Here is a 12,070-nt window from a genome sequence, read left to right as displayed (position 1 = left end):
AAAAGCAGATTTTAAAATATTATGCATAGCACATTCAGTTGTGTAATACCCCCCCAAAAAATCAAAATATTAAAGTGGATATGGGTAATTTTTTTTCAGATTCATTAGAATTTATTAATTCCTCTCAATTTCCTACAACGAGCATATAATGCCTTGACAACAAAATTTAGAACTATTTTTAAAGAGGTTTGGGGGCTGGCCCGGTGGTGCAGCAGTTAACTGTGCACGTTCTGCTTTGGCGGCCCAGGGTTTGCCAGTTTGGATCATGGGTGCAAATATGGCACCGCTTGGCAAAAGCCATGCTGTGGTAGGTGTCCCACATATAAAGTGGAGGAAGATGGGCACAGATGTTAGCTCAGGGCCAGTCTTCCTCAGCACAAAGAGGAGGATTGGCAGCAGATGTTAGCTCAGGGCTGATCTTCCTCAATTTGGAAAAAAAAAAAAAAAAGAGGTTTGGTTTTTTTTTCTTTCACTTCATATACTTCTGGTACAAAATACTAAGCTTCTAACAAACCAAACCTTTCACAAATAACAGCTACGAAGTCTGGATAAAATACTAAAAAAATAACTATGTGATGGCTCTGGAGACTAAACAAAAGCTGGAAGTTTTTAGTGTGGAGTCAAGGCCCAAAGCAAGCAAATGTCAAAAGGTAATCCAGCACGCCTCCCCTTTTGGGAGGCTTTACCCAGAGGATATCCAGGGTCGGAGACCACTGACGAAAGACAGGCAGCTAAATCACAAGGGAAAAACCAGTTGTACTTCTGGATCAGAGGGAAAGTGTCCGAATGCAATGATAGCCACAGAAGAGTAAGAAGTAAATACCATAAAGGAGAGAGCTAAAGGAACACCTGAATCTATGAATAAACCCAGAAAACATAAACCATGTATGAACAAGAGTGAAAGCAGATTGCAATTAAACACCAGGAATGAGATAGGAGTGGCTGACTACTGCAGACATGACAGATAACGATGTGGTCGTAGTCAAGTCATCCGCCTGCTAAAATGAAAACACCAACAATATTTAAAGCAACACAACAAAATCCAGAGACCACACAACATAAAATTCAAAATGACCAAAATTACTTGAGTTAGGAAGAGTCAGAAAACCGTGTCCAAATCTCAAGCAAAAAGATGTATGGCAAACATGATGGTCAAAATGATGGAATTATTTTAAAAGAACCATACAGTAGCTGTTACAACAATATTAAGTGAAGTAAAGAAAATATGTTTGAAACAAATGGAAAAAAAAATAATAAATTTCAGCAAAGAAATAAACATTATTCTTTAAAAAGCCACATGTTAATGTCAGAAACAAAAGATAAAATATTTAGAATAAAAAAAGGGGCTTAATAACAAAATGGAAATGACAAAGTAAAGAATCAGTGAGTTTGAGGACAGATCAACAGCAATCATTTAACAAAAAGAATCTAAGGAAAAAGACAGAATTAAAAAAAAAAGTAAAGAGGGGCCAGCCTGGTGGTGTAGGGGTTAAGTTCACGGACTCTGCTTCAGCGGCTCAGGGTTCATGAGTTCAGACCCCGCATGAGGACTTACAACACCATCATCAAGCCATGCTGTGGCAGCATCCCACATACACAATAGAGAAAGAATGGCACAGACATTAGCTCAGGGCCACTCTTCCTCAGAAAAATAAATAAAAAATAAATTTAAAAAAGAAAAGAGACTCTCAGGGTCCTATCTGAGGACTACAAAAGGTCTAATGTATAACTAATTAGCTAGAGTCCCAGAGGAAAAGAGAGAGAGAGAAAGAAAACGGAGCAGAAGACACTTCTGAAGAAACAACGGCTTACTCAGGAATATCCAGCTTTGGCAAAATAAAGAAGTCAGTGGACCTTCTCAGCAGATACAAGTATAAAACTGCATAGGACTGTCAAAAGCAACAATTTTATGATTCTGAAAACCATATTCAGGCAACGAGTGGAAAATGCACTTTATCCAAAGCCCTAGGTAAGAGGCTGAGAAAGGAGCACTTGCCTGGGAGACTACCATCCCCGCGACTTGGTGAGAGAGCATGCTAGCTCTACCAACACATGACTGGCACAAAAAGAGGAGCTATGAGCTAAGGTGGTGGAGGGAGGAAGCTATTTGGAGCAGGCAGCAAACCTCTATCGCTCTGTCAGCCAGAAGGGACCAAAGTTGGTGGGAAGCAACCAAAGAAATCTCACAACATTGGTCCACAGAGGTATGAGCCCAGTCTGGGCAACTGTCAGACTAGCAAGAAACTCAGCAAGGAGATCCTATAAATGAAAGGCCAATAAAAGGACCAGATGAAGTTCCCCACACATGCCTGGTTGACTAAGCAAAGAAACTTCGAGGGAACGTGGTAGACAGTAAAAGCCCCAGAACAGAGGCTTGGTAACTAGGTAAACTTTGAATGTGCCCCCTGTACACCCACAAACAGAAAGACAGATGGCAAAGATCATAATGGGCTCAAGGTGTTTGACTACAAATTCTGCCCAAATCATTGTGTGACCATTAATTCTTACATTTACAGGGGAAACACCCAGAGAGTAAAGCAAAATACAAGTAAGCAAGCATTTAAAAACTGAACATAAACATCAGTGTCTGTACACCACAGGGAGATAAAATTCTATGCTTTTAAGACCATGCAAGTTAAGGGAAAAAAAGACATTCTAGAAAAGTGCATCAAAATCCAAACTTTCCACATCACACTATACAAAATGTCTTATTTTCAACAACAACAAAGAAAGAAATCATAAGCTGTGTTTATAAGAAAATATAAACTATGGTCCAGATTCAGGAAGAGAAAAACGTCAATGGAAAATTGGCCCAGATGTCAATGTAGCAGAGAAAGTCTTCAAGTATCTCCTGTAAAGAGGTTCTAAGAACTCTTTCAAATTTTCAAAAATTTTTTAAAAATATAGTAACAGTGATTCCACAAATAGGGAATGCGAATAAGGAAATGAGAATGATAAAAACAACCAAACAAATGCTAGAGATGAAAAGCACTATAAGAGAAATGAAAAAATTATTACATGGGAAAACAGCAGATTTGAGAAGGCAGAGGAAAGAATCAGTCAAATTAAAGATAGAATGATATTAATTATCGACTCAGAAGATTGGAAATGAAAGAAAACTTTAAGGAAAATGAAAAGAGCTTCAGAGACCTATGGGACAATTTGAAGTATTTCAACAAATGTGCAGTAAGAATCCCAATAACAGAGAAAAGAGGGAAAGGGGTAGAAGAAATATTTTAAAACGTAATAGCTGAAAACTTTCTAAATTTGATGAAATACATTGATCTACAGATACAAGAAGCTTAACAAACATGAATAAGTACAAACACGAAGAGAGTCACACCTACAAACATCATAGTCAAATTACTAAAAAGAAAAAGACAATAAGAAAATCTGGAAAGCAATCAAATCCACCACATACAAGGAACAGCTACATGTTCAACAGGTGACTTTGCATCACACTGAGGAGAAAAAAATACAAATAAGAGCTGACTTAGAAGAAATAACAGAGGCCGAAAGCCAGAATAATAATACAGTCAAAGTGCTGAAAGAAAAACCATCAATAAAGAATCACATATCCAGCAAAACTATACTTTAATAATGAAGGGGCAGTAAAGACATTCCCAGATAAATAGAAGATGACAGAATTCATGTCAACACAGAATAAGGCAGTAAAGGAGGAACAGACAAAGAAAACACAGGAGACGCAGAATAATAAAGAGCAAAATAGTATAAATCCAACCAACTACATTACATTAAATGTTAATAAACACTACAGTTAAAAAGAATTATCAGATTGTATTAAAAGATCAAAACTATGTGCTAAGCATAAAAGACACAATTAACATTCAGAGACAAATATATTCAAAATATAAAACCTGGAAATGATACTCTCATGCAATCTGTAACCACAGGACAGCCAGAGTGGGTAGATGAATGCCAGATCTAAGAACAGATTTTAGGAAGAAGACTTACTAAAAGTGAAGAGGAACAAAGAAGTGAAGGCATAAATACCGGATAAATACAAGTAAAACTACTTCCATTCTCGTTTACATAGAAAATCCTCAGGATGTAAAATACACACATACACACACACACGCCCACACTAGAACAATTAAATGAATTTAGGAAATTCAAAGGATAAAAGGTTAATAAACAAAAATCAATTGCACTTTTAAATATTAACAGCATGAGATTTGATTTAAAATTGTGCAAAAATAAATTTAACCAAAAAATGTGCAAGGCCTATGCACTAAAGACTAGAGAACACGACTGAGAGAAATTAAAGAAGACTCGATGGCAGTTTCTTAAAAAGTTAAACACAGAGTCATCACATTACCCCAGTCATTTCCCTCCTAGGTAATTACCCAAGAGAAATGAAAACACGTGTTCACACAAAGACTCAGACAACAGCACATACGACAAGATATAGCAAATTAATTTACAGTGACAAAAAACAGGTCACGGGTTCCCTGTGGCAGGCAGGAAGAGGTGGTGGGCTGCAAAGAGGCATGGGGATACTTAAGGGGGTAAGAGAAATGTTCTTTTATCTTGATTCTGTAGATGGCTTCAGAGGTGTATAGAACTGTCAAAACCCATCAAATTGTGCACTTTATATAGATGCTGTTTATTGTATGTAAACTATTCTGCAATAAAGTTTTTGAGCAAAAAAATAAACAAAAGAATAAGTGAGTGAATGAACAAGGGTTTTAAAGCAAATAAGCATTATACACCTGTTGAAAAGGAAAGAATAAAATTTAAATGGTGAGGAAACTCTGTAAACAAGTTACACTTTTTAAAAAATCTCTAGTTTTGTTTCTTCTAATTTGTCTGTTTTAAGTCTTAAATCTGTCTTGAGCATAAGGGGATAAAACCTTAACAGGTTATACTATAAAAACCAGTCATAGAAACAAATCATTTAACTATGGCTATATAAGGAAAATGACCTCATATCTCATAGATTGTTTTTCGATCTGTAGAAATAATTCAGTTTTACTGCTGAAAGCAGTACCAGCTATCAGATGGAAAACAAGTCAATTTTATCGTCTGATTCATCTTGAACACATCACGTCTGCGTAGCCCACAGAATCACAAAATGTAAAGCTATTACAGCACTACAGTAGAAAAAGCGTCACTCCCTAACAGACTCAAGAGTATAGTCTACACTTGCCATCTCCCTGTCCAAAACAATGCTGGTGGAAACAGACTCCTCCTGAACAAGAATTGTCACAATAAGTAATTGCACTATGAAACTGAATGACTGCGTTTTTATTACCATTTTCATACAGAATTTTTACATACTTAAAATTCTGACCAGAAAGGTTAGATTAGAATCACCTGGGCCAATTTGGAAATGCTAAAAGATATGTATGGACACACACAAAAACACACACTTACACACTCTCTCTCTCAGTCACACACAGACATGTTTGTTAGTATATATATTTGTTTTTAAAAGGTAAAGATAACAGTAACATTAATAACAACAGATAGTACCTCTCTCTATCTAAATATAGAAACATATCGCAAATGTATAATACTGTCCTAGTTTTGCTTTACTGCCAAATAAACAAAGCAATTAATTCAGAGGGTGTCACTGATTCCTAAACTCATCATTCATGAACTTGATTATTAACGAAATTAATAATGAATAAATAAAACTGATATACCTAATTTCTTCAAAATTGATCACAATAAAAAATGCCTGCTTTGATACTATAATTGAAGTAAGTTATATAAGAACAAATGGATAATATAAGCCTTGTCTATTAATTCTTAAAACATAAACCATTTAAAAGCATTCCTGAAATCAGACAAAACAGTTAGACCACATCAGGAGAGCAACGAAAACAAAATGACCTGAATCGTGATGCAGGGAAACACGAACACCTCAGCTATCAAAAACTCACCAAGGCAGCAACATCACCCACCAAGCCTTAGCTAAAAGTAAGAAACCTGCCCAAAAGGGCTTGGAGCGGCAAAACATATTTGAAGAGACGATGTTTGAATTTAGGTACTGGGATTGAAGGTGAGTCTCTAAGTTCCTTCCTCAGATCCATCACCCCTTCCTGATACTTACTGATAAACCTGATTCATTGGCTTCTTATCGATGGCAAATAATGGAGAGCAATTGTGCTACTCTAGACAAGATCACTGATAGCAGTGAAACGGGAAAAGGGAAGAAAAACTAGAAAAAGCAGACAGAAAAAATTAAAAGTAATCAGGGAACATTCAGATATTTAAAAACACCCTTCTCTGGGTCAAAATGCCCAGAGGACATGATTTCTTAGAGCCCAACATGACAACGCACAAAATAATAATCCTAAGTCACTGAGACAATATTAAATCAGGTTATGGAGAGGTTCCAAAAGTTGAAAACTAGGAAATTAATTTTTTCAAAGGTTCTCACGAAAATGATTAAATTTAAAAAAAAAAAAACAAAAAACAAGAACATCATGAGACATAAGTCCCCAATGATTCGGGTCCATCCACCAAGCCATCTAAGCAGTTATGGCTGGTGGGCAAGGCCTGCGCGTGCTCCATGGCTGTGCTCTGCTGTCCTCAGGCCTCAGGCTTGCTGCCTCCTCCAAGAACCAGACTGCCAACCCTGACACTGGATTAGCCCTCTGCCTGCACATTCCCATCTGCCCCCACCACAGTTCTTACTACTCTGCGTTACAACTGGCATGTGACCTTCTTGAGCAGAAGAAATAAACTCTTTCACTAGCATCCCAGAACCCAGCACAGTACTCAGCATATAGTAGGATTTCAGTAAATATGATTTTTTTAAACTTATTAAAAAAAACTTAAGCTATGCTCTATCTGCAAAGCATATTTTGATAATAACAACAGACACCCAAAATATGCCACAAGAGCATAAAGTAAGAAGTTCCTGTTGACTGCTAAGATTAGAAAGTCTTCACAGAATGGACAGAGTTCCAACCACACATTCAAGCTCAGGATGAATTTAACCAAATGGCTAAAAAAAGTACAATGGTCCCCCCCTTACCTGTGGTTTCACTTTCTGCAATTTCACTTACTTATAGTCAGCAGAGGTCTAAAAATATTCGATGGAAAATTCCAGAAATAAACAATACACAAATTTTAAATTTCTCGCCATTCTAGGTAGCGTGATGAAATCTTGTGCCATCTAGCTCCCTCTCACCGGGGCCGTGAATCATCCCTTTCTCCACCGGATCCACGATACCCGCCTGTCAGTCACTCAGTAGCCCTCTTGGTTATCAGAGCGCCTGTCAAGGTATCACAGTGCTGGTGTTCAAGTCACCCGTATTTTATTTAATAATTTCCCCAACGTGTAAGAGCAGTCGTGCTGGAAATCTGGATATGCCAAACAGAAGTTATTGCTGTTACTCTCTTACTTTGCCCAATTTCTAAGTTTATCACAGCAGTGTACATGTCGGAAAAAACGTATATGCAGGCTTCAGTACTATGCAGTTTCAAGCACCCACTGGGAGTCTTAGAACGTATCCCCCCCACATAAGGGGGGACTACTGTATTTCGGGAGACAGGGATACTATAAGCACAAGTAAAAGAAAACGAGAGCAACTGGGTAACACATAGGTTTTCAAAAATGGCAGCAGTGAAAGGTAAGGCTGGAAAGACAGGCAGGGCTGCAGAGGAGCCAAGAGGGGTTAACATAATGGAACTTAACAAAATGGAGGTTAACATTACGGAGCTTCACACAATGGCATGCTCCAAAGGTCACACGGACACTTAGTCCTCCAGAGTGACTCCCTCTCTGCAACGTCCAGCAGTTTCATTGCATGTAGAATACATTTTGCAAGTAAGAGACAAAAGAAAGACAACAACTTTGCTATATGATTCCTCATGTCAACACTGTTTTACCCTGGACCAAATCAGAGAGTTGATACCATAAAAAATACTTCAAAACACTACGTGATGTTACGAGGAAACTACTGGCAAAACTTACTTTCGGGTGGTGATTATTATCCAAACCACACGTGATAAAATACTACTCATCATAAGAAGTGGTACTCTTATAATACAACTGCTATGCAATTTTTTTAAATTCTTCAATTTTGAAATCAAGTTGAAAGTATTGTGTCAAAAGACAGTGAAACAACTATCATTAATCTTCAAAACTGACAAACAAAAAAGACATATAAACAAGTGCCAGGATAATAAAAATGGCAGTGTTCATTTTTTAGAAGAAAAAAATAAATTGTACTAAAATTATTAAGCTAACAAAGCAACAGAAAAATATGAGCAGAAAAATGACAGTTATCTGCAAAATTCATAAATGCGTCTTTTGTATAACCATAATGATCATATTTTATGCTGTCATTTTGCATTTAATTGCTCACCCTGGTACTTTTCTTCATAGAAGCCATCGATATCCCACAGAGCCAGATGCTGAATTGCAAAAACATACTGTGACCATGGACTTATAAGAAAGTTACTTTGCTGAGCTGTGGTGTATGACAAGTTAATTTTTGTAATTACACTTCTTCCAACAATATATGAAGCTACTGCCTATGATTAGCCTATATTATTCAAAAGAGGCAAGAAAGTATTCTCTATAAAATACTAATCAGATTTTTTAAAGACTTCAGCTGATGTGAGAAAGTTAACTTTTCAAAAAGCTTTTCTATAAGACGGCCAAAAGTAAAAATCACCACCTCAGCTGAAATATATAAGCAGATTAATATGTTAAGGCATGACTATGTTTTCTGAATGTTATTAATACATAATGCCAAGTTATTTCAAGCCTTTAGGAAACGTCACATGCTAACCTTGGTCTTTTGATCATTACTTTTAGTTCTGCTATATTATGCTAAACATAGTATTCAAAGGATAAATCCATTAACCGTCATTTAGAAAGAAATGGCTATTGCACAATAATCTATCCGCAGGGCGTAAATTGTTTTAAATTTAAAATATTTGCAATGACGGTCACTGTCACATACTCAATAGTAATAAAACAGTAGGACATCATACATTGCTAAAACACAGGCTATTCCCTATAATATAGTATCTTTGTGCACATACTACAAAATTTGGCAGCTATTATGTTTTGTTTTATTCATTAAAAGAGAGCAAATGACATTTCCCTTTTAATAAACTTCCCCCATGTTGAAGCCAAAAGAGTTATTTAAAGATTAATGTTAATTATCAGGACAAAACAACCTGAGCCAAGTTTTCCAAATGCCTAGGTCAAATCTGCTCACTGGAGGAGGATATTTAAAAAATAACTATGTAATATATTTTTTTTTAAAAACTCTATCACTTAGAGACTTAAAATTTAATAGAAGTTATGTTTTAATTACATAATACTAACAAAATGGATATTTTCACTGCATTATACAAAAGGAACGTAAGATACTAAAATGCTCTAGATAAATCTGAAGTTTTCCTCAGGATTTTAATAAATATATAATGACCGATTTTTTTAATGTGTAACGTCGTTCCCACGTCATTTCCTAATCTAAAGGGGTTTGTGTTTGTGAAGGTGTCAACTCAATGTATATTCAAGACTTAATAAAAAGTCCTAGAATTTTGAGAATCTTGGAAATCTTTTATTTCAAATCCCTCGTGTGTTTTTTTCCTAACTTGGACTGCAATTTGAGATATGCTATTTCACGGTTCCACGTCTGCTTAGAGATCACCAACTCAGACACTGATCGTACAACAGGAGAAACATAAAGCACACAGAGCTGAAACACAATCACCAATAAAGCAAATACCTGGCCTTTCGGGTCCTCTTTGTTCTGACCCCTGCTATTTAAAAGGGAATGATAAACTCTGCAGACGTCATCGGGCATATACTAAGAAGGAACATGCTCAAATCCCAGCTATTTGTATTTTTCTTTCCCCTGCCCAGCCTCGATCTTCCTCCCTGGTCTACTTCATTCATTCTGCGTGCTCTCCAGCCACCTCAAATGGTCCAGGGACTCATTGCCTTTATTTCCAGTCTCTACCTTACTTCTAATCTCAGCATCTCTTCCTGGATGACCTACAGATATCAAACACTCAATACAACCAAAAACAAATTCATCTTGCTCTCCTCTCCCAAACCTGCTTCCATGGAGCTAGTCTGCCAGCTCTCTACACAAAGATCAGTGCTCTAAACTATTCTTAGTTCCTCCCTCTCTCACCTCCTCCTTCACTGGCCCTTAATCCTGTCCTTTCCACATCAAAAATGTCTCTCCACTCTATCCTCTGTACTCTACTTCTACTGCCTTATGTGGAACGTCATCAACTCCAGCCTCTCGCGTGCCTCAGTGGCTCCAGGGAGAGAGCCTCCTCTAATGGGGCCTCCACAGAAAAGCCTCAGTTACTGAAGCGAGCTTCTCACACAGCCCCTGAGGACAGTATTCAGTGTCTGAATAGCTGTGCGAAAGGGAATGGTACCTATTAAGGAAAAGGGACAACACCAGAGGGTGGGAGATCTGACAGCTTTGACGGTTTCAACTTGACCATAGGAAAAAGTACCAAGTAAAGCACACAGCCTTCAATTCAAAGCCCTTGACAAACTAAACCTTGTCCTCTTTCGGCGCTTCTCCCTCTTTTAGGCCCTGCTAAGACCCACATTAGGCTGCTGACTGGTTCTCAACCAGGTGTGCCTTCCAACAAGCTGCCCTCTTTGCCTAAAAAGCCCTCTCCTCCTACATCCGCACAGAGAACTCCCATGGGTCTTCCACGTTGCTGTGATATTTTCTGTGACTTCTCCAGGCCAACCTAATTACTCCGCCGTGCACCTCTGGCACTGACAAATGTTCTGTTGCAGCCAGTATCTTGGGACTGACTGCTGGGGTTACTGAAGATTACAAGGACAAGAAGTGGGATGGTTTACTTTTTGTGCCTAGCACAAAGACTTTTCAAAAACTTCATTAATTTTAAATGAAGTGAATTTGTTGGAACATAAAGCATTTTGGGAATTTAAATAAACGGAAAATAATCATTTTCTTTAAACTTAAAATGTTTGACAAGAAATGAAAAAGGTAACAAATTAGTTCTGGAAAAATGCAAACTAATTCCTATACTCCCATTCTGAATCAATCTTACAAATGGGACTAAAAAGAAGGAAGGAAGCGCCTGTCTGGTTTTTCAAGTAAGAGAAGGCAAAACCAATATGGCAGCAAGGTAAGGTTCTGCCTGCTCCACAGAACCCATGGTACAGAATCCATGTTTCCGACCTCTTGTTGTGCAGAACTCTCACGTTGCATGTATTAAGGCTGGATTTAAAGACTGTAGAGTAGTCTTAATAATCTGTGCAGAGACAGCATTTTATAGTTTCTAAGCCACGCTCACACACATTATCTCATCAACTACTCAAAGACACATCATTTCTCCACTTGGAGAGGAAGAAACTAAGGCCATTTTCCTACAACTAATACATAGAGGCTGGAATATGAACCCCCAAGAATTCTAACACTAACTACATTGCCTCCCTAACAACCACATTTTAAAGATGTCCAATACAGGCCTCAGAACACTAACCCAGGACACATACATGATGCATGCCAGGGCCAAACCACTCACCTAGCGTTCTTCTGAAGTTCACAATAAAAAACAGAATGAATGAACATTAATAAAATGGTTCACTTTTGGAGCCGTCCCAGTGGTGTAATGGTTAGTTCATACACTCTGCTCCAGCAGCCAGGGGTTCGCAGGTTCCAATCCTGGGCACGGATCTAGCACCACTTGTCAAGCCACACTTTCGCAGTATCCTACATAAAATAGAGGAAGATGGGCTCAGACGTTAGGTCAGTTGACAATCCCAAAGTTATTAAGTGTACAAGCAAAAAGAGGAAGATTGGCAACAGACATTAGCTCAGGGCCAATCAACCTTACCAAAAAAAATATTTCACTTTGAAATAGACCTTAACGAATAACTTTGCTTTAAATTATAACACTACATATTATTACATTTTACACGTTACTACATATTCCATAGACTATGTAACATAACATAGTCACAGATTCTAGCAACTAGGACGTGGAATCTTTTGTATTGGGAGGGATAGGGCTAAGGAGGAGTTGCATTATTCTGCCAACCAAAATAAGCAAGATTACAATTGGATACTAA

General features: G+C 37.6%; 2 protein-coding genes across 3 annotated transcripts in view; one reads left to right on the top strand and one right to left on the bottom strand.

The window, feature by feature from the left end:
* LOC138922078 (cuticle collagen 34-like) overlaps positions 1 to 12,070 on the top strand; it is a 222,831-nt gene that overhangs the window by 101,955 nt on the left and 108,806 nt on the right. The gene's annotated exons all lie outside the window — the stretch shown is intronic.
* Positions 1 to 12,070, bottom strand: part of LOC138922085 (uncharacterized) — a 47,322-nt gene that overhangs the window by 32,706 nt on the left and 2,546 nt on the right. Inside the window, exon 1 of one of the 2 annotated variants that reach the window (XR_011435168.1) lies at positions 11,524 to 11,662. Coding sequence is in view for 1 of the 2 variants with exons in the window: in XM_070258914.1 (XP_070115015.1) it covers positions 11,524 to 11,570 (47 nt within the window). In the remaining variant the exon portion in view is untranslated. Of the gene's footprint in view, positions 1 to 11,523; positions 11,712 to 12,070 lie in introns of those variants that run through there. The other variant, XM_070258914.1, reaches the window with a different exon arrangement.

Source organism: Equus caballus, unplaced genomic scaffold, assembly GCF_041296265.1.
Source record: "Equus caballus isolate H_3958 breed thoroughbred unplaced genomic scaffold, TB-T2T haplotype2-0000448, whole genome shotgun sequence".
NCBI classification, from domain to species: domain Eukaryota; kingdom Metazoa; phylum Chordata; class Mammalia; order Perissodactyla; family Equidae; genus Equus; species Equus caballus.
This window is presented reverse-complemented; position numbering and strand designations above follow the sequence as displayed.